The sequence below is a fragment of the Gorilla gorilla genome, chromosome 2 (assembly GCF_029281585.2).
Source record: "Gorilla gorilla gorilla isolate KB3781 chromosome 2, NHGRI_mGorGor1-v2.1_pri, whole genome shotgun sequence".
In the NCBI taxonomy this organism is placed as follows: Eukaryota; Metazoa; Chordata; class Mammalia; order Primates; family Hominidae; genus Gorilla; species Gorilla gorilla.
Genome location: NC_086017.1, coordinates 50,119,485 through 50,145,950, shown reverse-complemented (window position 1 = coordinate 50,145,950; position 26,466 = coordinate 50,119,485). Strand labels below are relative to the sequence as shown.

The 26,466-nt window shown below is 41.8% G+C and overlaps 1 protein-coding gene and 1 non-coding gene across 3 annotated transcripts in view; both read right to left on the bottom strand.

The window, feature by feature from the left end:
- MYRIP (myosin VIIA and Rab interacting protein) overlaps positions 1-26,466 on the bottom strand; it is a 450,013-nt gene that overhangs the window by 16,896 nt on the left and 406,651 nt on the right. For both annotated transcript variants that reach the window (XM_031009332.3, XM_063703711.1), the window contains exon 12: positions 9,453-9,647. In XM_031009332.3, the coding sequence (XP_030865192.3) occupies positions 9,453-9,647 (195 nt within the window). The remainder of the gene's footprint in view (positions 1-9,452; positions 9,648-26,466) is intronic.
- Positions 4,762-4,895, bottom strand: LOC115934188 (small nucleolar RNA SNORA64/SNORA10 family). Its single transcript, XR_004070010.2, has one exon. It is a non-coding gene; the product is annotated as a small nucleolar RNA SNORA64/SNORA10 family (small nucleolar RNA).

Here is a 26,466-nt window from a genome sequence, read left to right as displayed (position 1 = left end):
TAACAGTTTCCTTAACTTGAGTTAAAAATATAGCAGAGTTGAAGATGAGTCAAGAGCTCAGGTACACTAGTCATGCACTCTTTTTTTTTTTTTTTTTTTTTAACACTTAGTGATGCTGTGTTGGTGAGGGAAAGAAGCCTGAGATGTTCCCACTCTGTCAATTCCTTGGCATGATTCACTCATCTGTTTTAAAACTGGCAATTTTACAAAACATTTCAACGTGGAGCAAAGGCAGGTACAGGTTTGATGAAAGCAAATTTGTGCATCATCATCAGGCATAATTACCTGTGCCTTGGGAGCTTTCAGCAGTGACTGGTACAGAAGATGTCACATCAAATGATTCACCAGTCATACAGGGGCCATGAATCAAATGTCTGATGGGAATTGCCACACTTCAGTTTATCTTTAGTTTTATATTTCTTTATTATATGCTGAATATTAATTCTGTTTCATACAGAGAAATTCTGTTTCTAAGAGATCTTCACAATTTAATCTTAGCCATTTATTTTTGTTTTTAAAGCAAGAAATGATTCTTTATTGTCAAATGAAAGAAATGATAAGTATTTCAAAGGTATTTGAGTGAAGAAATTATTCAAATAATGTATCACAAAATTTCTCAAGTTGAAAAACTTCCCTTTAGAGGGTAAAAAAATAATTGGGGGTGGGGAAAAGGGGGAGAAACAGAGAGGTTTGAAGTTTATCATACTTTTTTTATACTTTTCCCTATCTACACCAAAAAAGTAAATTTATTTTAATAAGATAATTTAAAATATAAATCTACAGTTTTACACAATGAGACAACATTTGGAGTTATTTAAGTGAAACGAAATAATTTAAGCATGGCAATGGTTAAACATAACTTGACATAACTAAGGTCTTGGAACCTTGATTTTAGCAGAAACACGCAAAACTCAATGTCATCACACCCTGGGATGTGCATCAACCTGATTGCTATTTACATCTTCAACATGTTCATTCACTAATCTTCCTTTTTTTGTTTTTTTTCTGCCAAGACAAAGCAAGATGAAAAAGCTCCAAGCCCTCAGCAAGGCCAGAATGTTCATGTTTTACTCTGTGTTCACTAAAAGCCTACTTTCCTGGCACCAGGAGGCAGAAGAGATTTAGTGGTTTGGCACTGATACCAGCTGAACAGGAATTTACAGCCAAAGTGATGGTGCCTAAAGGACTGGAGGAGGATAATGATGATGATGGTGGGGATGACGATGATGATGATGATGACAGCATTAATTTATTGAGCCAGTGGCTAAGCCAAGGGTTTTATGTGACTTATATATGCTCATAGCAACCCTTGAGGTAGAGACTATTATAATCACTGTGTTCAAGATGAGAATTTTTTTGCTCTAGGAAGGTTTAGTGACTTTCTGAGGTCTCACAGCTGGGGACTGGCGGAGCCTAGAAGTGATCTCAGGAGGGCTGAAGCTAGTTCCCTTGCCTTTATCCTCCTTGCCCTACGATGCTGTGATAATCTCAGTTGGAATGTTATAACATTTTGCATTTCAGATTTTAACATAAAGGTACTAGAGTTGCTATGGTTATAGATGGATATGATATTGGCTCTGTGGCTGGCTTGAAATAACAAAAGGTAACATGCTATATGATGAAAATGTTATTCTAGCCTTATAAAACATAACCCATTTGAAAAATGTTCACTTGGACTTGCTTGGCAAGTTAAGGTCCACTTTTGGTGAGAACTATGGTTACCATGTCTGAGTAATCTATGACCCCTTCAAACTCTAGTCATTGATGCCTATGATTGCATTCGCTGGCTCTTGGTTCAACAAGGCTTTCTCAGAGTGGTTCAAGGCATATTCTTATGCCTTGAACCTTAATGAAACACCTATTTGTGATTAAATTCTCTAGAATAAAGAGTGTTAAACAGATTTCTTTACTTCAGGTCTTCTCAGAGGCTTTAATGTACTAATATGTATCTCAATTTTCCTAGAAAGAGTGTGCAAGCTTCCCAGACTTATTTGACCTTAGAGCATCTTGTTGGATTTGGCTTCCATGAATTATACTTTAGGGGACTAATGTATTTCTTTCCTTGCTCTCTGAGGGCAGAGAACCACCTGAGTAACCATGATTGTCTCCACAAGTTCTAGTGCTACATCCTCTTTAGTGCTGTAAGGGTTGTAGGAGAACTTTAAGAAAGAGGACCAACATCCTCTGCATGGATCTGGATTAAGTGGCAGAGCTGGGCTCCCTGTAGTGCAGGTCTACTGTGTCTGCTGCCACTGGTTGTATACTCCATGGGCAATGTGGGGTGGAGCTAAAAGGGAAGTTGGGTTTGCCTTCCATTCCCTCTGAGGCTGGGGATTATGGGTTACTTACAACCCTGCATACATCCTCAAGGTGGCAGTCCTACTATTCACACCACAGGTCTGAGAATGCTATGCTAGTCCTTCTCTGTTGACCTTCTAGGTCCATTTTCTATCCTTCTTTGTCCTGCCCTGTTCCCTGGGAGGCCGACCAATTTGGACTTCATCACCAGGGCTTCCTGGCTGTGTGGGATGGGTTTGACCAGTGGAGATACCACTGTCTAGGGCTGGTAACAGCTTCCTTTTATTGCTACTATTCCACCCTCAGCATCCCTTAACCTTGCCCACACCTGAGTTAACAGCCCCTTTCATGAAACTCTCCTCTTCCAGCCAGACCCCAAAAGGTACAGTGGAGCTCTTCACAGCAAGAATTTAAAATACCTACAGACCAAGGCATTCAGCCCAAGGAACTGAGCCCCCATTGCGTGCTGCTGTGGAGGGTGGGATTAGTCCTAGGTTGTTTCTGCCTTTAGGGGAGACAAGAGCTGATTTCACAGCACTAATGCCAGATAGCAGGTGAGGAGTGTCAAAGCTGAGAGACAAGATAATTCTCAAATACCCATGCCCTCTTTTTTAAGCCCATTGGAAAAGCACAGTATTCGGGTGGGAGTGACCCGATTTTCCAGGTGCCGTCTGTCACCACTTTCTTTGACTAGGAAAGGGAACTCCCTGACCCCTTGCGCTTCCCGAGTGAGGCAATGCCTCGCCCTGCTTCAGCTCGCGCACGGTGTGCGCACCCACTGACCTGCGCCCACTGTCTGGCACTCCCTAGTGAGATGAACCCGGTACCTCAGACGGAAATGCAGAAATCACCCGTCTTCTGCATCGCTCACGCTGGGAGCTGTAGACCCAAGGCTACAGTAACCAAAACAGCATGGTACTGGTACCAAAACAGAGATATAGATCAAGGGAACAGAACAGAGCCGTCAGAAATAACGCCGCATATCTACAACTATCTGATCTTTGACAAACCTGACAAAAACAAGCAATGGGGAAAGGATTCCCTATTTAATAAATGGTGCTGGGAAAACTGGCTAGCCATATGTAGAAAGCTGAAACTGGATCCCTTCCTTACACCTTATACAAAAATCAATTCAAGATGGATTAAAGACTTAAACGTTAGACCTAAAAGCATAAAAACCCTAAAAGAAAACCTAGGCATTACCATTCAGGACATAGGCATGGGCAAGGACTTCATGTCTAAAACACCAAAACCAATGGCAACAAAAACCAAAATTGACAAATGGGATCTAATTAAACTAAAGAGCTTCTGCACAGCAAAAGAAACTACCGTCAGAGTGAACAGGCAACCTACAAGATGGGAGAAAATTTTTGCAACCTACTCATCTGACAAAGGGCTAATATCCAGAATCTACAATGAACTCAAAAAAATTTACAAGAAAAAAACAAACAACCCCATCAAAAAGTGGGTGAAGGACATGAACAGACACTTCTCAAAAGAAAACATTTATGCAGCCAAAAAACACATGAAAAAATGCTCACCATCACTGGCCATCAGAGAAATGCAAATCAAAACCACAGTGAGATACCATCTCACACCATTTAGAATGGCAATCATTAAAAAGTCAGGAAACAACAGGTGCTGGAGAGGATGTGGAGAAATAGGAACACTTTTACACTGTTGGTGGGACTGTAAACTAGTTCAACCATTGTGGAAGTCAGTGTGGCAATTCCTCAGGGATCTAGAACTAGAAATACCATTTGACCCAGCCATCCCATTACTGGGTATATACCCAAAGGATTTAAATCATGCTGCTATAAAGACACATACACACGTATGTTTATTGCAGCACTATTCACAATAGCAAGGACTTGGAACCAACCCAAATGTCCAACAATGATAGACTGGATGAAGAAAATGTGGCACATATACACCATGGAATACTATGCAGCCATAAGAAATGATGAGTTCATGTCCTTTGTAGGGACATGGATGAAATTGGAAATCATCATTCTCAGTAAACTATCGCAAGAACAAAAAACCAAACACCGCATATTCTCACTCATAGGTGGGAATTGAACAATGAGAACACATGGAAACAGAAAGGGGAACATCACACTCTGGGGACTGTTGTGGGGTGGGGGGAGGGGGTAGGGATAGCATTGGGAGATATACCTAATGCTAGATGCGAGTTAGTGGGTGCAGCGCACCAGCATGGCACATGTATACATATGTAACTAACCTGCACATTGTGCACATGTACCCTAAAACTTAAAGTATAATAATAATAAATAAAAATAAAAATAAAAAAATACCCATGCCCTCTGCTAATTAAGGGGGTTAAGGCAGTTTATGAAAACAGGAGATTGGATATGTAAATGCTGATGTTTCTTTATCTTATGTAGCTCTGAAACCTTCAGAAGTATTTTTATTTTTTTTTCCTTTTTTCCCATTTTGCTCAGGACCTGTTGTGTCCCTCAAGGAAAGAGATGCCACAGTAAAGCCAATCTGAGGTCCTGGGGAGATCCTTTCTCTCCCTCCCCATTACAAAAGCCACACAGGCGAAGTGTAGTGTAACTGGGCAGAGCTGGGAGTCTTCAGAAGTATTTTTAAAGGTGAACATTCTCAACCAAATGTTCTTTTTCTCCCCCCGAGTCCTGCCCTGTGGTAACCAATGTTCAGAAGGCAAGAATAGTGTCACTGTTTCTATTTCTGACAGTCCCTAGGTTCCCCAGCACAAAGGAGAACAGTGGAGGAGTGCAGGACTGTCCTTTATTCTGCAGACCAACAAAAGCCATGATTTAATGAGATCAGCTGCACCCAGAGGACAGTTTAAGAACCACCCTGGCTTCTCCCACTGCTCAGCTGAATTCCATCCGGGAGCAGCAGAGCAAGGCAACGCGCCCATGGCTCTGTGATCTGTTGAATTAAAGAGACGAAGAAGAGTCAGCCCTTCCCTGACTCAAAAGCCCATGAGTTCAAAAGAATATAGATGGGGTTTTTTCTGAGGTGAAATTTAAAAAGCTGAAGGATGGGGGAAGGGAAGGAGAAGGAAGAAGGCAGTTAACTGTTTGGGAACAGGAGAGGCATGAGGGGTGCAGAACAGGGGAGCAGTCATCTACAGACTGGGCCTTCCAGCCATGGTCCCTGTTGGGGCTTGTGACATCTTCAGTCTGTAAGTGGATGTATTTTAAATAGAAACTGTTAATGAACCCAAAGGAAAAAAAACATACAATTAAAGGATCTTACAAGATGAAAACTCCAATAAGGCCATTGCATTCTTTTCAACATGCTCCTTGGAGGTAAAGATAAAATGGCAGGATATCTTTGTTTTAAGTGTGCTATGAGAACTGACCATTGTCATTTAAACCAGATATTTCACACACTGTTTTTTTGATACCATACTTTGTAAAAATACATTCGTTTGCTAGTGAACCATGTCTTTAACCTTTTCAACTGTGTGTGCCCAGGATCAGGGCCATCTCAGGACTCAGCTGTGTTAGAGACACATTTAAAGAACAGAGACCCTGTGCATGAGAAGTCAAGCAGTTCTTTTTAAAAGGGGCTTCATTCCTCTGGTGTAGTCATACATCAGCTGAACATTCACTAAGCGCTTCCTCTGTGTCAGGCTCTGGGTGGTGGACTGGGGCTAGGCTACAGAAATAAAAGGTGGTAAACCCTGTTCTACAGGAATTTATATATCTCATTCCCAGTCTGGGGGTGATTTTGCCCTGCCCCAAACGCCTAATATTTGACAATGTCTAGAGACATTTTTGACTGTCACACTGGGAGGGTGCTGCTGCTGGCAGCTAGTGGGTAGAGACCAGGGGTGCTGCCAAGTATCCTGTGCACAGGACAGCCCCCACACAAAGAATTACCTATTCCAAATGTCAATAGTGCCAGCCTAATGGGAGATGGATGAGTGAACAGAAAAGATGGAAAGTGTGAAAAGTGAACAGACAGATACATGCATAGGTTTTATGGGAGCCCAAAGGAAGAGAGTCTTCAACTTTTAAAGTGAAACAAGCATGCATATATATATAATTTTATTCATAGAGATGGGATCTCACCATATTGACCAGGCTGACCTCAAACTCCTGGCCTCAAGCAATCCTCCCATCTTGGCCTCCCAAAGTGCTGGAATTACAGGTGTGAGCCACCACACCCAGCCTGCATTTAAAAAATTTTTATTTCTTGTTGTTTTAACTTTTATCAAAAAATACTTCAGGCTGGGCATAATGGCTCATGTCTGTAATCCCAGCCCTGTGGGAGGCCAAGGCAGGAAGAACACTTGAGGCCAGGAGTTTGATACCAGTCTGGGCAACATAGCAAGACCCCATTTCTACTTAAAAAAAGAAACACTCTCCAATAACAATTCCTGATTTCTGGGAACAGCATTCATTAGAGCACCTCAAAAGCACAGTTGACTCTGCAGGAGCTGGCATCACCTAACTTGATTTGATATCAACTTCATGGCTAGGGCCATGCCAACTGATGATGGTGACTACAGCTTGAGTGTTAATGTCCAAATTTCTCAGTGTCACCCTTGGTCTGGAGTATTGGAAAATTCTTATCATCAGCTATTTCCTGAAATACTCAGTGATCATGAATATTTACCTGTAAGAATTTATTACACTGTTTTTTTCATCACAAATCAGGAGGACTGAAAAATCCATTACTAGCAAATATACCTGTTAGGCCAAACCAAACACACAACTCCTCAAGGGACAGTAAGAGCTTTCCTGAACTCCAAAGTCATCAGTCAACACCCACCCCTCCTCCAGGCCAGGTGCCTCTTACTTGACAGCCAAGAATTTTTTCTTCTCTTTGAATGGAAGGGGGAAATTACAAAGTCCTTTAACCTAAACATAGTCATGCTTTGCTAAATAATGAGGATGTATTACTAGAAATGCAAAATTGTGTGAACATCATAGAGTGTACTTATGCAAACCTAGATGGTATAACCTACTACACACCTAGCCTATTGCTCCTAGGCTACAGCATGTTACTGTACTGAATACTGTAGGCAATTGTAACACCATGGTAATTATTTGTGTATCTAAACATAGAAAAGGTACAGTAAAAATACAGCATCATAATCTTATGAGACCACCACTGTTGTATATGTGATTCGCCATTGACCAAAACCTTATTATGTAGCACATGACTATATTTATATTTGCGAATACCTTTTAGGAGTACAAACTAAATGGTATTGAATCTGGAGAAAGGTAAATGTAAGCACTGTCTTCTCCTCCCTCCAGTACATTGATTTTGCCTTCAGAGATGTACAGGTTTCCACAGGGAAACAGCTGACTTGGCTGATAGTCTTTAACCCTTCTAAATGTTGAAACGGATTGTGAATACCTTCCCCATTCATCCCCTTCCTCCTTTCCAGACATCTGGTAGATCTCACCTCCTTTCCCTGTGACCCTGACTCTGAGGCATGGCTTCCTTCAGGCAGAAAAGGACCTGGCACCAGGGAAAGTCCAGCTACCTAAGTCAGGGTCCTCAGAAAAAGCAGCAAGTAAAAACGGGATGAAATGAGGCAGATGAGTCTTCTGGGCCACTCTGCCTACACTTCAGTAAAAATGGATGATTTTTCAGTAAAGCAAAATCACCAATAGGACTTGTTTTATTTCCTTTCCTTCTCAAGTGTCTTTCTCTTGAAAGCAGCAAATGCATACTTGTTCCAGGATGAGAGAAAGAGCTAAGAGTGTTTTTAAAGTTGGAACCACTTTTAACAACCCATTCTTTAGTGAATTTTAATGGGATCATTTTAGGAGTTAGCTGATGACATGCCTTTCAAATACTAATAAGAACAGCCAACATTTATTGTGTACTTTTTTTCAAGCATTATGCTAAATGTTTTATTTCCAAAGAAGAAATGTAATTTTAACTGTAGTTGATGTTAGGCATTTTCCTCTTGATTGGCAGATCCACTAGCAATGGCTGGTTAGCATCCTTATTGGGGAGCATAGGAATTGGGGAGTGGGAACCATGGCAGTCTGAGGTCTAAATGTGGTCATAAGGTAATGCAGTAGAGTCTTACTCAGTTCCCAGAGTGCTTGGACAATTTTGGGGTGGCGTGTGATAGGCTCAGAAGACAGATAGTGGGCTTCTTGTTGCTAATGGCACAAGGAGGCTTGGGTGATTCATCAAAAACATAAATTACATATGATTGTGTTGGTATCTTTTTTTTTTTTCTTTTTTTTGAGACAGGGTCTTGCTCTGTTGCCCAGGCTGGAGTGCAATGGCACCACCTTGGCTCACTACAACCTTCGCCTCCTGTGTTCAAGCGATTTCCTGGGTCAGCCTCCCAAGTAGCTGGGATTACAGGCACCTGCCATGACACTCAACTAATTTTTGTATTTTTGTAGAGATAGGGTTTCACCATGTTGGCCAGGCTGGTCTCAAACTCCTGACCTCAAGTGATCTGCCTGCCTCAGCCTCCCAAAGTGCTGGGATTACAGATGTGAGCCACAGTGCCTGGCCAGATTTTGTTGGTATCTTAAATTAGAGAAGCAGAGAAGACCAGTTGTAGTAACTTCAGTTCTTTTGGCAACCACTTCATTCCCTGTAGCGGCACTGGCAATACTCCCACCTGGATCCCCTTGGATCTCCTTTATAGTTTCTCTATACTCCTCTCCCTGCCCACTAAGCCTCAGTGTGCTTCTATTCCCAGCAGCCCATATCTACACAGGGGACTGCCTTTGGGCTGCTGGAGACACTGCCTGTGTGCAAAGAGACTGAAGTGCCTGCTGGTTGTAGGACGGGCCAGTTCTTTTGCCTTAGGTCAGGACAGCTCTGAGATGCAACTTCTACTCCAGAGCTCCCTGCAGGATCAGGCTGAAGCTCCTCTTTGTGTAAGATCATGTCCTTGCTTGGATTCTTCCCTTTCCCTTACTTTCCCCATTCCCTTACCAGCCTCCCTTGGGAGCATTCCCTAATAAGTCACATGCACACAAATCCTCATCTAGGGTCCGCTTCTGGGGAATCCAACCTAAGGTCCTTCCTGAGAATGTATTTGCTATAGTGGTAGTGGTGTGTGTGTGTATGTGTGTGTCCTTGCACTCTTCACGATAAGCTACAATTTAATCAGCTTCTTCTTCACATACATTCACCCTAGACAGGGCACCTCCATACCCTCTTACATTTTCTTCCAGGGAAGTCAGCTGCTCATCCAGTCTCACTTGGTCTGTCCCACGAGGAAACATCCCCTTCTGTCTGTCAGGAGGGACTTGTGGGGACTCCCAGGGCCCTGTAGATCCTGCTATCAACTCCTCTGTGGCATTGATGACTTTCAGGACTTCTGTGGAGATGTTGCAGAGAGAAACAGCAGAAAACTTCTGTTTGGTCCGATAACAGAAGGGGACAGAAGACAAGAACAGCACATTAACAATGACACAGAAATTCTATGTTATCATGACACTCATCATCATGAGGTTGATTCTGTAATTCCACACACAAACACCAATGTGCTGAAGAATGAGAAAATTAAACTAGACACAGCAGAAGAGAACTGAGGGGAGGCCTAATTTGACTTTGCCTAGTTTCCGTGACTTGTAATTATTTCAGATTCTTGGCGAGGGAAGGAGGAAGGAGTGCTAGAGTGGAAGCTGTATGTCCTCTGCCCACTGCTGGTAGTTTAATATCTCTGACCTTATTTGCTGAATAATATTCTACTTCATCAGCAAAACTTCAGTCTCAGACTGAAGTGTGGTCCAGTGGGTAGCTTTCTGGACTGGCATTTAAGAGACCTGGGCTCCAGTTCAGGCTCTAAATTCACCCAGTTATGGGACCTTGGTCAAGTTATTTCTCATTTCTGGAACTCATTTTTGTCATCTGTACTAGAAAGAATTTCTCTGTGGTTTCTTGATAGACAGTGTATTAGCTCACACATCTATTTGCAAGCCCATTCTCTCTTGCTTTCTTCTACCATGGGGGTGAACAGGAAAATAATAAATTTTCCCGCTTCCCTTGCAGCTAGGTGTAGTCATGTGACACAATTTTGACTAGTGAGTCCACAGGGAAAGCCTGAGGAGTTTCTAGATAAGCTTTTGTTTTCCTAATCAGGGGAACTGGTGCATCTAATGCCCCTTTCTTCCACCCCCGCTTGTTTCTGCCTTAAACATAGACTTGCAGCTTATGAGCCAACAGAATTGAAGATGAATGCCAAACCTCCAAGTGAGATGGGGCAGAAAGACTGAAGGAGCTTGGACTCAGAGAGTACTGGATTGGGTGAACCACTGGGAGTCATCACCTGCCTCTGAATATCATGTTATGTGAAAAAAAGATCCCCTATCTGTTGAAGCCACTGTTGGCCAGGTTTTCTGTTATCTGTGGCTGAACGTATTCCTGACTGACACAGGTCACTTCCAGCTTTTATGTTCATGGCTCAAAATTACAATCAATCCGGATTTGGGCCAATGTCATTAATGAAGCAGAGGCACATCAACCCCAAAGAATTATCTGCATTTTTGAGTTCATCTGAACATATAGCATCATGCAATAAGCTGGAGATCACTGTTGCTTGGCAGTCATGGTTTCCATCTGCAAACAATTTTGTTTATCTCATCACATCATTTGTAAATTAGAAGTTGAATACTGCTCACAGGCATATTTCGTGTGACCAGTAAAATGTTTGGTAAGATATGCCTTCCTAAGGTACCTATCTGACCCATATAATCTTGACCAAAATATTAATGATAGCTATGACTTGATTTTGCAAAATGTGTTCCTCTGAGTGGATTCTATTTTAGGTTTTGTCTCACTAGAGAAGGTTTCCGATGGCCCTCCCACTTCACTAGAGAAGCAAAGGGGCTAAATGACAAATTAGTGGCTGAGTCTGCAGTCCAGAAGCTGACTCTGGGCTTCTGCACTGAGGCACATGGTGTCACACCTGTCAAGCTATTCTGGGGTGAGGACACACGTGCCAGAGGGCTCCTCCTTAGCCTTAGCCTGTCTGTTCCACAATAGCTGCTTGACTGACCCAATAGCCATGTTTCTGTTGGTTCAGGGGGCTTTGCTACATACCAAAAAGTTAGAATCTGGGGTCCCAGGGGAATGAGATAGAGGGAAGGTGATGCAGACCCACTAGAATAAGGGCAATATCCAAGAGAACAGCCAGAGCCAACTCTTCACCTTAGGAAAAATGTGCAGAGGATGTCCCCCACTTTTCAGGACCCTGTAGCTTGATGTGGCAGATTTTGGAGACAAATTGGGCTCAAAATAATTTTGGCAAGAGCCAGCTACCACTGCTTAGGTCTGTTTTAGAAAGGGCAACATTGTATGCATGAAAGCGGATTTGTTACCCTTTTATTAGGAATAAAACGTGTTTAGAAAAATTGCCCCTTATTTGGTAGACACAGTGCCTTTGTAGATCTTTTGAAAAGAAAGATATATGACCAAGGGATTCAGAAAAAGAAGTTAGACCATAGCATGAAGGAAGGGAAAGTAAAAATTTACACAAATTTCCAAACAGCACAGTGCATTAAAGGTCCAAGGTATTAATGGAAAGGACTTAAGAGATGCTTAAACAGAAAGAGTGATCTGTATTCTGACTCCAACTGAACATACAATCAAAAGGGTAAGTTGGCCATCAATACTGTTTGACCATCATTGTTTTATTCCATCTATAAACAGCCTTGTTTATTCAGTCATGAGAGTTGCAAGCTCAAAGGCAAATATTAAATATTACCCATGGTTTTTGGCCTGGAATACCTCCTGTGAGATATGCACTTCCCAGTTCTCTACATTCCCCACGGTTCATTCTGCATTTTTAATGGGAACCTATGGTGTGCCAGCTCTGTTCCAGGTGCTGGGATAAAGCAGTGAACAACAGGGATGTAGTTCCTGCCCTCACGCATGCCTTTGGCCCTACCCCGTCCACTTGTCACGTTGACTTACTGTCTTGGCCCCTGAAGGCATCTGCATCTTCCCTTAAGTCAGAGTGAGGAGTCCCAGGCAGCTGGTCTGAGGAGAGCGCCACAGCTTCACCTGGAACACCTGAGGTCTGCTTAAAGACCTGGACCATTTCAGAAGGGAACCAGCTTCCAGCTGGCAGAAGTGACTGAACGGGCTGGGCGTGGTGGCTCATGCCTGTAATCCCAGCACTTTGGGAGGCCAAGGCGGGTGGATCATCTGAGGTCAGGAGTTTGAGACCAGCCTGGCCAACACGGTGAAACCCTGTCTCTACTAAAATGCAAAAATTAGCCAGGTGTGGCGGCAGGCGCCTGTAATCCCAGCTACTTGGGAGGCTGCAGCAGAAGAATTGCTTGAACCTGGGATGTGGAGGTTGCAGTGAGCTGAGACCCGCCATTGCACTCCAGCCTGGGCAACAAGAGCGAAATTCCGCCTCAAAAAAAAAAAAAAAAAAAAAAAGAAAGAAGAAGAAGTGACTGAACAAAAATTATATGAAAACTGGACAAGATCTCTTCATTGGTTGATGTCCCCATTTTGCTTTCCACTGGGAAAGGCAAACTGGAATCCACAGCAATTTCCCACCTGTAGGGAATCAAGTGTTTCTTGTCTGTTCCTTAGGAATGGGCTGTTTGCTTGCACCTGGGGGTGGGTGTGGACCATGCACCTACTGGAAGTTGAGATAAGTTGGATTTCAATAGTTATATGACAGGGGCAGGGCACTTAACCTCCCTGTTCCTTACTGTGCTCACTGGTCAGTGAAAGATCAGCTTTCCTACAGGGCTAACACTGACTTGTAATGTAAATATCCTGTTCCCTGTCCAGTCTAGAGAAAAGTGAAAAGCACCTCCTACAACTATGTTAAAAAACTTATATTTAGCACTGGATGGGGGTTTGATCAGATGAAAAACTGGTGGAGATTCAGAGGTGGCTGACAGGGAGCCCTGTATGTGGGAGAAATGAAAAGCTAAAGGATCCTACCTATTTCTATTGCTTACAGCCCCAGAGGGATGAGCTGAATGGCACAAAGCACGAGTTGAGAGCCCAGACAGAGCATGCCATTGTGGTAGCTGACTTTCTCCAGATATTAATCATAAGGGAAATCAAATATGGGTTTTATGGTAGCAAATGAGGGAGAAGTGAAAGCATGGAGAGAGTCAGCTGACACAATAGGAGGCTTTGCAGAACAGGAAGGTGAGTCTCAAGACACTTGCAGCTAAGGGACCCAGATGATGGAATGAAAATGGCTGGTAAACCCATGTAACAAAATTCAACCTTCTAGTGAGCAAAGAAATACAAATTAAATAACACATTTATTCGGTGCCAGATACATGCAAAATTCTCTTTTTTTAAAATGCCAAGTGTATGCCAATACGCCTTAGTGCAGGTAGCATGTGTTGAACTTTGAGCTGTTAACCCACCATAGGATGTGTATCTGTGCTCTGAGGCAGCCATGCTCTTGGTGTCCTGCTGACTGATGCTCACCTCTGAGAGCCCAGGTGTCCACTTCTAGGGTTCAGTCTGTGTCACAGCCCCATGCAGAACACCAAATCTATAACATCGGCTTCACAACCACTAGAGCTGAAACAGTCCACCACTTGGGGCACAGAAGGTGAGGAGAAGCACACTGGTGTTGCAAGCCCACCACAGAGCCACAAGGACAGAGGAACAGGAAGGTAAGATCTGACTCCTCTCAGCCTGAGATGGAGTTTCCTCAATTGCTCATTAACGAGGTAGCGAAACTACTGTCAACCTCCGTGAAGACAGGCTCCCAGCCCAACTCACAAATGACACCGTGCTGAAGCAGGCCTTTATGACAGTCATTTACCATGCCAAGGTTGCAGCCCTGCCTCAGTGGCCATTTCAGTGGTCCCAATAAAGATGACCAACTCGTGCCCTGCGCAATTCATCTCAACTGTATCGTTTTTTTCCTCTAGGGACTGTAGGCAGAGTAAGACTTGTATCTTTTTTGTCTCAGGACCCAAATACACTTTACCTTAGCAATCTCTCTGTCTTGTGTTTATATGCTTTCTCTCCATATAAAAATGTGTTGCTATAAACAAATTTCTACTCTATGTACTCTTCCCTATCAACTGTTTTTCAAAGACATGGAGAATGCAAGGTGTTGCCAGGGGAGAGCTGAGCCTGTAGAATTCTAAAGGAGAAAATATTTTCATTCTAAACAGTAGCTATATCTGCTCGTCAGCAATCTTTGTAAATTCTCCTGAGATTTTCTGTGTCATCATTCATTTCTAAGCTTTGTGTTGCACAGAAAATTGCAAATTCATTTCAAGCTGGAATAATCAGGAATGCTCTTTACCAGAATATCTTACTCTTGTGAATGTGTGAGCAGCAAGAGTGTGCTCTAATAATCGGATGTCTGGCTTCGTGGAGAGAGACCACTTTGGAATTAAAGAGGGGGGATTCCAGCCCCAGCTTGACCCTGGAGCATGTGTGTCTGTGTGTCTGTCTTAGCTGGGTTCAGAGAGTCAGCTTCTGGCTGTGTGTGATGAGCTGACCTGTGTGTGATATAAGTCTTGATATAATATAAGGTGGGCAGAAAGGCTTTGAGGATAAAAGGATGTGTACATGTGCCTGGAGCAGAAGAGAGATTTTCCTATCTCCACCTCAGGGGCTGTTCCGACACCTATAACAAGAACAAGAGCAAAAAGGCAAAACAGGCAGAAGCTGAAGGGACACTGGTACTCACACTTTAGAGAGATAGGGAAGTGTACAGTATAATCCAGGTTCATGGTCAGCCAAGAAACAGGGGCAGTGGCGAGGGGACTGCCACTTTAGGGTCTTGTGAAGGGCCTCCTTACCCTTTAGGGATAGCAGGCACCTGGCCTAGGGCCCATCATTCCTTTAGGGGCCCATGAAAATATTTTAATTTCTTTTAAAGTTATAAGAAAAAAATGAATCTTTGCACCAGGAACATGTTTTAATATATAACCTTAGTATATTTATACAAATACAGTTGTAAAATATTATTTTTAAATATGTTTTATGGAGGAAAGGGCCCATAAATGCACAAGTGCCTGGTCCCAGCAAAGCCACACAGTGGCCCTTGTCTTGCTGATCTGGAGCCCCTCTGTGAAAAGGGGACAGCTGCGTCCTGGTGAGGCCTGTCCCTCAGGGCTCTGTCAGCTCTAGACATCCATGGGGGCCCTGAGTGGGCACCTCCAAGAGGGCTGTTCATGAATACATGGCAGATCCCTCCTCCAAGACTCCCCAAAATAGCAGAGGGAGACAATTGGGGGTGCTGTGGTCTCCTACTGTGGACTGATCCTAATGAAACCTCCTTATTTGCACATACAGGCCCATAAGGCCAGGGAAATTCAGCTCACATTGTCTGTGTGACTTTGGGCAAATACTTAACCCCTCTGCACCTCCATTGTAAAATGGATACAACATCATCTAGCTCAAGAAGCTTTCAAGAAGATTAAATTAGAAGGCATGTGTCAGGTGTCCACCCAGTGTCTGGGTCCAGAGTTGTGCGCCACTCCTCAAGCACCTCCCACCTGCTCTGCAGGCACACTTCCTGGCTGGAGGTGGGCACAATGCTGGTGAGTGCCTGGTGGTTTAGCTGCCTCTCATTATGTACTGCAGTCTTGAAACATTTTTCTTTAACTATTTCATATTTCAAAGAGTGCCTTTTACCATTATTCCAAAAGGTTAAACTTTGCTGCTCTTTGTTTCTTGTTTTTTCTTTTGCCAAATAATAATATTTTAAAAAGAAAAAAGCCTCTATAATCTATTATTGCCTGCCACTACAATTTCATAAAGATGGGATCATACCACCAAAAAGGGAGTAATAATATCAGAATATAGAATAGTCCAAGAAATCAGAGTAAGCAACCTACACTGGCGCACACACACACAGAGGGAGAGAGAGAGAGAGAGATGTTCATTTCCATTATTCTGTTGTTTCCCGGTTTTTCATTCTGTTGTTTTCCCTTTACTGGGAGCAGACCAAACCATACACACTGATATGCAATGAAAACAAGGTATGTCATAGCCTCGAGGGGACCCTGAAAAAACCAGGCCCTCAAACATCATCAATGATTCCCTCCCATCACTAATTTAATTCCTTCTGGAAGCATCCACTCTATGCCAAGGCACTGCATTGGGCCCTGCAGGGGATGCAGAAACAAGTAATCCATGGTCCCTACCCTCAGAGAGCAGAGGGGGAAGCAGTCAGGAGACAACAGCAGGTAGCAGAAGGTAAGATCTGTCCTGCACTGTGAGCAACAGGCTGCGGACCTGCAGAGGGAACAACCGGGTCCTGCTAGCATGTTACTTTGGGGTAAGGTTTGGAAGCACAAGAAAGCTGCTGAGTCAATGGCACTGCAGCCCAGGGCAGGCTGTGGGAGACAGGTAGGAAAAGGGAGGCAGAGGGGAGGTCTTACAGTGCCCCGAATGCCAGCCTCAGGAGTCTGGGGTTTGTACTGCTGGCAACGAGGTGCCACTGCAGGTTCTTGCTGCTACTGTTAACAGTAACTCACTGCGTGCTCACTGTGTGCTAGGCTCTGGGATAAGTGCATCATTTGCCTTGCCTCATTTCACCCTCCTCACCACCCTAGGATGCAGATACTGTGATCACTCCATCTGACAGATGAGGAACTGAGGCTTAAGAGAGGTGACAAGGTTTTCCTTGAAGAAGCCGGGATTTGTATTAAGGTCTGCCTGGTTTTAAAGCCCAGGCTTTTAACATGCTGGCAGGAGAGACCTGTGCTTCAGAAAGGTAATTCTGACTGCCACACGAAGAACAGATTGAGGGCTGGGGAGAACTGGAGGCAGAAAGTAAGTGTAGGAAAGAGTAACTGCAGCTCCAATCAAAGGTCGCAAGGACCTGAGGTGGGGCAGCCATAGTAGGGATAAAAGCATATAAGGTGCAATATTCTGGAAACAGCTGAGAGAACATGGTGGCTGCAGTGACGAAGAGGGAGCTGGCAAGGTGCTGCTGTGCTTTCCAGCTGGGTGATCTGGAAGAAACTGATGCATTAAAGATTTAAATACCAGGAGAGAAGGAAGGGTTCACTAGGTTATTGAAATAAAGAAAAATATAACATTTCAGAGCCCCTTTTCTCATGCATCATGAAAGTGGGTGACTATCAAATGCCTAAGTGGAATAGCACCTGAGTCATTTGTTCAGTTTTTCTTTTAAATTCATTATTTTTGGTGTCAAGTTTCCTGAGGGGAGGGCTGAAGGGCTACATACAATCTTCATAATTGGCTGTAGTACAATCAAGAAGTTGGTGACAGTATGGGGCCCTCCAGTCCTCCTTCAGCCCTGTGACTTACAAATGTTCCTTAGGGGGAACTATTAGGGACAGTGGACATCCAGGTAACAGGAAACATTAACAGGGGTCATCTAAAGACATGTTTGAGCACAAAGGGGTGAAAAGAGAAATTACAGGGAGAGGTTAAAGACCTTTTAGCAGTTCAAGTTGCATAAAATAAATATATGGCCATGGCTTCTCCCTGTGCTGAATGTTGTTCGCAAGAGACTCTTTGGGGAGGGAAGAGAAGAAGCAAGGAGGGAAGCACCTCATAGTTAATGTGGGTCCATCCTGTGCCAGGTTGATTCTAGGCTTCTCATTATTTTATTCAACCATGACAGCAACCTGACATGGTTGATATTTTAATCCCATCTTTAGAGACAAGGAAACTGTGGCTCAGTGAAGAAGATATGGAACTAGGACTTGAGCCCAGATGGTGGTTTCCCAAACCCATGCTCCTCCGCACTTGTCACACCAGCACTTCTTCCATGTGCATAATTCCCTGGACCCAGTGGACTGTGGGAAGTGATGGTGAAACAGAATCTGAGTGCACAATCAGACCAGTGAACAACAGATCAGGAAGAGAGGGGTCTAACGACAGGGAGTCCTCAGGTCATTCTGCAGCCTCTACCAACTGACACCAACTAGAATAAGTGCATTGATTTGGAAAGCCAAAGACCAAGCCACACCACAGAGCTGGAGATCTGTCCAGCACAAGTGCCCATTCTAAGGCTTCCAGAGCCCACCTAGAACTGAGCTGCCAATGACCACAAGCGAGAAAGGATGTGCTCTATAAGAAAACCTATTCCAAGTGGAATCCAGACTCCCAGTCCGCTCATCACTCCTCTGTCTCGTATTACAGATGCTGTCTTGGCTTTAAGAAATGCTTCCATCAAACTACCAGAGCAAGCAAGAAAGTTTGTCCAAATGCCTTGATTTCATGTATTTTCCTCCTTTTCAATGGTAGGAAAGAAACTCCATATGTCCTTCTAAATATTTGACAGAAATCTGCTAGAAAAATTCAATGCTAATATATTTCAGTTCTCATGAAACATAAGGCACTCCAGCAATGCCGCTAAAACCCGTCAAAATACATTCTCCATGAACAGACTCATGTCCCTGAAGAGTGACTTGATGCAAGAGGGTGGCACAGAACTGTGGAAAGAAATTGGAACATGAACTTAATAAATTAGCATATGTAATGCACTGAAACATTTACACATAACAGAGATTAGAGGAGAACTGACCTCTAGGAAGGTTTGGGTTCTTAAGTCATCCAGGTCTTGATGGCCAAGGCCATCTATAAAAGAAATATTTTCCTTTTCTCATGGTGACTAAAAAAATTTTTTAAAGTATATTATTTGTAGTTTAGTTCCAATGATCTCCATGTTTCCCTGAGGTCATTTTCTTGTTCTTCTTTGATGGTACCTACTATTGTCTGATGTTGGCTATATCAGGGCCTGGCAAGGGAAACTAAGCGGGGAAATGGGGGCATCACCTTTGACCAAACCTACTCTGGCAGGTGTAAAGCAGGCAGGAGGAGTTCCTTTCTTGGCCTAAGAGGTAATCATAGCCATTGATCTTTTTTTTTTTTTTGCTTTTTTATACTGACTGTTCCTCAGACAATAGTTCCTAATATTGATTGGAAACATTTCTAATGACTGGTGGTAATCAGGGCATGTGCTTGGCTCTGAAGAAGTCCAGTGAGACCTGAAATCACTTTCCACATTTGCTTGGAAAGAAGGTGGCACATGGCAGCCAGGGTGATCTTCATAATGTAAGGTCCTGCTTGTCACTTGTCCACTTCAACCTTTCCAGGTACTTTCTACCTCACCAGAATATAAACCGAAGCTTTCTGCATGGCCCACCTGGCTCTGCTTGCTCTAGCCCCTGCCCTCACCTCTCTTGCCGCTTTTCCCTTGGCCACATTGCTCTAGCCACCTTGGCTCTATCTGTCCCTTGGACTTGTCAAGGTCATCTCCACCTTAGGGACTTGCATGTGTTCCTCTGCCTGGAAAGCCCTTCCTTTAGATCTTTTTCCTGCTTGCCATTTGGGTCTCAGTTCAAGACCCTTGGTCATAGGGTTCATGACTATCCAGGACTCTGCCCTCTGCCCTACATCATCTTCTTAGCACTTATCACTATTGTGCATCTTCCCCTTCATGTGTCTACATGTTTACCACTGTCTCCTCCAACAGAAGGTAAGTTCCACGAGCTCAGGGAGCTTTTTTCTCTTATCCATACTGCATTGCACCTCCTTGAACAGCTCAATAATTGTTGAAGAAGTGGGGAATGAGCAGGTATTCAAACTCCAGAGCTTGGGCTACCACCTCTCACAAGAGAAGTTCAACATCTCTCTGTCTCCTTTTAAATATTGTCTCTTATCTATTGCTGGGCCTGCAAACCAGGAGGGTCCATTCATACTTTCATTGGGGTGAAAATTAAGAACCTGTCTTTTCTTATATCCCTATTCCCCTCCCAAAAGAACAAGCTAACAACTGTCCAAACACTATTTATTAAAAAGCTGTCTTTTTTTGACCTAGTGTGGAGAGTGGGAATCGCGAGATTAATGGTGAGTTAAATTTAATATATTTTAGGCTGTTCTTCTGGACTATTCTGTTACATCTTATATTAGTAGCTCACAAATTTAATTACTGTACCTTTAAAATATATGAGTAATGTCTTAATAAATGGATCCTCTTCACACCTCTTTTATTTTTTCTAAACATTTCTAAACTATTTTCGACTATTTATTCTATCAGATGGTTTTGATTTTTAGACTCTTTTTGAAAAGTTAAAAGATGTCTGGTTCAGATTTTGATTTGCATTGCATTAAACCTCTAACCTAATTTTGGAAGAATTCATCTTTACACCATCTTTCTTCCAGTGAACTGCTAGATTTCTTGGAGATCTGCAGTTTTAACTTTTTAAGTTTTAACTTCACATTTTTTGCTCTTATTATGGATGGAGTTAGTTTCCATTCTATGCCCCATCCCCTCAATGGTTTGAAATTCATATGTAGATTTTAGTTCAGGGAAGATTAATGGCTAAGCTACAAACCTCTGAAGTGGGAAGTTCCACCGTAAATCTCAGAACCACTTGAACCATACTGTGTAATTATGCCAAATGATGTAGATTTATGAATAGATCTGGTAGGAATATTTTCTTTGAATAAAATGGATTTTTTATTTTGCATTTAACTGTGTTCAAGATTGCTATATTCTTGTACAGGTTCTTTATACATCAGGTAAATGTTCATGATCTGACCCCATCTATGCTTTCAGTGCTGCCTGGGAATTCCAATATTTCTCCACATTGTTTTCTTTGCATTTGATGCAATAGCTATTTTAAACCCTCTCTACAATGTTGAACCTCCAATTCCACTATCCCCTCACTTTCAGAAGACACATTTGCCTCAGAAAGACAGATGGGGAGGGGGTGGGGGTAGGGGGACAGAGAGGTAATAAACATATGGAACATAAAACAAAATCTCCTCACCTTCCTGACATGAAATTTACCCACTTAATTGTGAGGTAGGAGGTGGGACTCAACTCTGGAGGCTGGGCTCAGACACTGGACTAAATTGAGGACTAGTTAAAACAGGGCCAGGATAGAAGCAGCTTTCCATAAGACACCCCACCAGTGTGCTATGTCAGTTTACCACTGCCACGGCAACACCCGGAGGTTACCACCCCTTTTCATAGCAACAACCTGGCAAGTTGCCACCTTCATATAAATTTCTTCATAAACTGCCCCTTAACTTACATGTAATTAAAAGTATAATTACTATATTTATGTAAATATGACTACAGAAGTGCCTCTGAGCTGCTGCTCTGGGCACACTGCCTATGGGGTAGACTTGCTGTGCAAGGAGCAGTACCTCTGCTGCTGCTATACACTGCTGCTTTGATTATAGTTTCTGTTTAGCATCCTCCACTCACCCTTGAATTCTTTCCTGGGCAAAGCCAAGAACCCTCTTGGGTTAAGCCCTAATTTTGGGGCTCACCTGCCCTGTATCACTTGTATCTGGACCAATCTATCTTTGCTGTTCCAATGCCTATGTCCCATCTGTTATCTGAACCCCATCTCCCCATATCTCCAAGAATCCCTTATTGTTGGGTATTCAGGTTGTCATTTCCCTACAATAAAAACACAATGCTTGATGAACTACATTGTAATATACCCCTGGGTGCTTCTCCAGGGGTATATTATCAATTATTTATCAATTATTTCTTTGGATAAATAATTGAAAGTACAATTGCCAGATCAAAGGGTATGCACACTTTGATTCCTTTGGATTACCAAGTTATCAGACTCTAATATGTGCTCCCACTATTTTATGGTGGCAGGCTGCCTGTTTTCCTGAACCCTTACCAACGCTAAATGTCATTCTTTTTGTTTCTTGATACAGAGTCTCACTTTATCACCCAAGGTGGAGTGCAGTGGCACAATATCAGCTCACTGCAACCTCCATTTCCTGGGCTTAAGTGATCCTCCCACCTTAGCCTCTGGAGTAGCTGGGACCACAGGTGCTCACCACTATGGCTGGCTAATTTTTGTATTTTTTTTGTAGAGAGGGGTCTTGCTACATCGCCCAAGCTGGTCTCAAACACCTGGGCCCAAGCGATATGCTTGCCTTGGCCTCCTAAAGTGTTGGGATTACAAGAGTGAGCCAGTTATCCTTCTTTTTAACCATCCAATTTATTAGGCAAAAGTGGCATCTCATTAATTTAATTTGCATTTTTACTGATTGAGCAAATGATAAACTCTGCCTTGTTCATGGCTATTTTCTCTGTGCTTCAATAGTGCCAGGCACACTGACACACTCAATAAACATTTGTTGAATTAAAAAAAATGAATGTGCTAACCATATGGCAAGTTCTGGGCAAGGTGTTATATTAAATAAAAATTGTAATACAATTAAAGTTGAATATCTTTTCATATGCTTATTGGCCATTTACATTTTCTCTCTCTCTCTCTTTTTTTTTTTTTTGGTGACTTGCCTGCTTATGTACATTACCCTATATCTATTGGAGTTCGATATGGTTTGGGTCTGTGTCCCTGCCCAAATCTCATGTCAAATTGTAATCCCCAATATTGGAGGTGGGGCCTGGTGGAAAGTGATTGGATCGTGGGGGCAGATTTCCTCTTTGGTGCTGTTCTCATGATAGTGAGTGAGTTGTCTTGAGATCTGATTGTTTAAAAGTGTGTGGCACCTCCTTCCTCACTCTCTTCCTCCTGCTCCAGCCATGTAAGATGTGCCTGCTTCCCCTTTGCCTTCTGCCATGATTGTAAGTTTCCTGAGGCCTCTTCAGCCACACTTCCTGTACAGCCTGCAGAACTGTGAGCCAATTAAACCTCTTTTCTTTATAAATTACCCAGTCTAAGGTATTTCTTTATAGCAGTGTGAGAATGAACTAATACAGAGTTATAAAGATCTTAATTCTTCACCCATTATATATTTAAGCACTATGTCTTCTTAACTATTCTTTTAATTTTATGGTTTTGATTAACATAAGTTCTTAATATTTATGCAATCATATGGATTAAAGACTTACATGTTAGACTTAAAACCATAAAAACCCTAGAAGAAAACCTAGGCAATACCATTCAGGACATACGCATGGGCAAGGACTTCACGTCTAAAACACCAAAAGCAATGGCAACAAAAGCCAAAATTGACAAATGGGATCTAATTAAACTAAAGAGCTTCTGCACAGCAAAAGAAACGACCATCAGAGTGAACAGGCAACCTACAAAATGGGAGAAAATTTTCGCAACCTACTCATCTGACAAAGGGCTAATATCCAGAATCTACAATGAACTCAAACAAATTTACAAGAAAAAAACAAATAACCCCATCAAAAAGTGGGCAAAGGATATGAACAGACACTTCTCAAAGAAGACATTTATGCAGCCAAAAAACATACGAAAAAATTCCCATCATCACTGGCCATCAGAGAAATGCAAATCAAAACCACAATGAGATACCATCTCACACCAGTTAGAATGGCGATCATTAAAAAGTCAGGAAACAACAGGTGCTGGAGAGGATGTGGAGAAATAGGAACACTTTTACACTGTTGGTGGGACTGTAAACTAGTTCAACCATTGTGGAAGTCAGTGTGATGATTCCTCAAGGATCTAGAACTAGAAATACCATTTGACCCAGCCATCCCATTACTGGGTATATACCCAAAGGACTATAAATCATGCTGCTATAAAGACACATGCACACGTATGTTTATTCTGGCACTATTCACAATAGCAAAGACTTAGAACCAAGCCAAATGTCCAAAAACGATAGACTGGATTAAGAAAATGTGGCACATATACACCATGGAATATTATGCAGCCATAAAAATGATGAGTTCATGTCCTTTGTAGGGACATGGATGAAGCTGGAAACCATCATTCTCAGCAAACTATCACAAGGACAAAAAACCAAACACCGCATGTTCTCACTCATAGGTGGGAATTGAACAATGAGAACACATGGACACAGGAAGGGGAACATCACACTCCGGGGACTGTTGTGGGGTGGGGGATGGGGGAGGGATAGCATTAGGAGATATACCTAATGCTAAATGATGAGTTAATGGGTGCAACACACCAACATGGCACATGTATACATATGTAACAAACCTGCACATTGTGCACATGTACCCTAAAACTTAAAGTATGATAATAATAAAATTTAAAAAAATAAAATAAAACAAAAATATTTATGCAATCATATATTTCAGGCTTTTAAGGTTTCTGGCCTTTCTTGTCCTAATGTTATAAAATATTCATCTATAATTTATTCTAGTAATTTTGTAGCTTCTTTTACTTAACTTTTTAAACTCCTGCCCATTGAGAATTTATTCTTGTGTGTAGTATGATGTATGAATCTAATTTAGTTTTTTCTCAAATGATTAACCAGCATGTGCTACATAATTTGTTAATCTAATATTCCTTAAGGAATCTTTCTTTGATATTAAATGTACCATTGTCATGTCATATTAAATTTCAGTATTTTCTATTGTGTTTCATTAATCTGTTTGCTTATTCCAGTATTAGCACCACTGCTATAATTACAGTTGGAGTTTTCTTGGCTATATTTTATGCACTTACTCTTCCAGATGAACTTTAGAATAACTTCATCAAGTTTGCAAAAAATCTCATTAATATGATTGGAAATCTGTTAAATGTATGTATTAATTTGGGGAAAACTAACTTCTATAAAACTGTGAAGTTTTCCCATCTATACACAGAATATGTTTCCACACTTATTCAGTCTTTATGTCTCCTAGCAAAACTAGTTAATTTTATTCAGATGAGTTTCATACATTTGTAGTTAAGTTATTCAAGGGCACTATGTATGTGTATATATATGTGTGTGTGTGTGTGTAAATGTGTATGTGTGTATGTATATTACATACAGTAAAATTTAGCCTTTAAAGGCATATAGTTCTGTGAATTTTGACAAAAGCATGCAGTTGTGTAGCTACCACCAAATCAAGATATAGAATATTTCCATCAGACCAAAAAATTCCCTTATGTCTCTTTATATCAACCTTCTCAGCCCATTCTCTTGCAACCACTGATATGTGTTTCGTCCTTATAGTTTTGCCTTCTCCAGAATGTCATGTAAGTGGGAAGTATGTAACCTTTTGAGTCTTTTTTCCTGCAGCATAATGCTGTTAAGATTCATTGACATTGGTGCACTTATACTCGTTCACCAGCTGGTGAGCTGGTGGACAATTGTGTTGTTTCCAGTTTTTGGTGATCATGAATGTTTTGTGTGTGTGTCTGTGTGTGTGGACATAGGTCTTTACTGGAGAAATAAATACTTAGGAGTAGAATTGTTGGGTTATATGCCAAGTGTATGTTCAGTGCTGTGTGTACTTTTGCGGCTATTGCAAATATAATTTTTTCTTTATATTTTCTGAGTGATTATTGCTGTATATATGAAATTTTTGCTTATGTATTACTCTTTTGTGATAGGCCACCCTACCAAACTTGTTTCTAATAATCTTTTCAGTTGATTTTATTATCTTAACTCAGGAATCTAAAGTCATCATAGTTTTGTTTTCTGCTATCTAATATTGGTAATTTTTATTTCCTATTGCACTGGAGAGAATGCCAGACCAGCTGGGCGCGGTGGCTCACGCCTGTAATCCCAGCACTTTGGGAGGCCGAGGCGGGCGGATCACGAGGTCAGGAGATCGAGAATGCCAGACCAATGTTGAATCATGAAAGTAGTAGAAGACATCTTTGTTTTCTTTCTGTCATTTAATAGTAATTTCTAAACTTGGGGTTTATGGATGGGCTTCATGCAATCTGTGACTTCCCAATTTGATGAAAATCAATTTCATTTTTTTATGCTTTATGGAGAGCGGGTTCACAATGTTCATCAAACTTGTAAAAAGGTCTGCAATCCCCAAAAGGCTACCAGTCAGTGCTGTTGAGTTTTTATCTTCCTACTTTATCAGAAATGGTTGTTTATCAGCTGTTTGAAATTCATTCTTCATTCAGTATTTATGAGTATTTTATGAATTTCCTACCATGTCAAACATCAAGCTAAGAATTTAATAAAATAATCATGTTTTCTTCCTTTAGCCTGTAAATATAACAAAAATGTTAATAGATATCCTAAAATTAATATTATTACATTCTTAGACTACATCCTGTCTGGCTGTCATAAATTATTACTTTAATTCATAGTTAGAAACAATTTGCTAATATGTTGAGAATTTTTGAATGTCTATTCACTCATGAATTAATTTGTAAATTTTTGGTGGTGTGTGATTTTTTGTGTGTGAGATTCAGAACTGGGATGCTTTCCATTTTTTTAATTGCTCAAGAACAGTTTTATTAGTATGAAGGTAATTAGCACCACGAACATTTGATGGATTTTATTGTCAAAGATACCTGAGACTAGCTTCTTTCTGAGAAATAATTCCTTGACTACTTTGCCAAT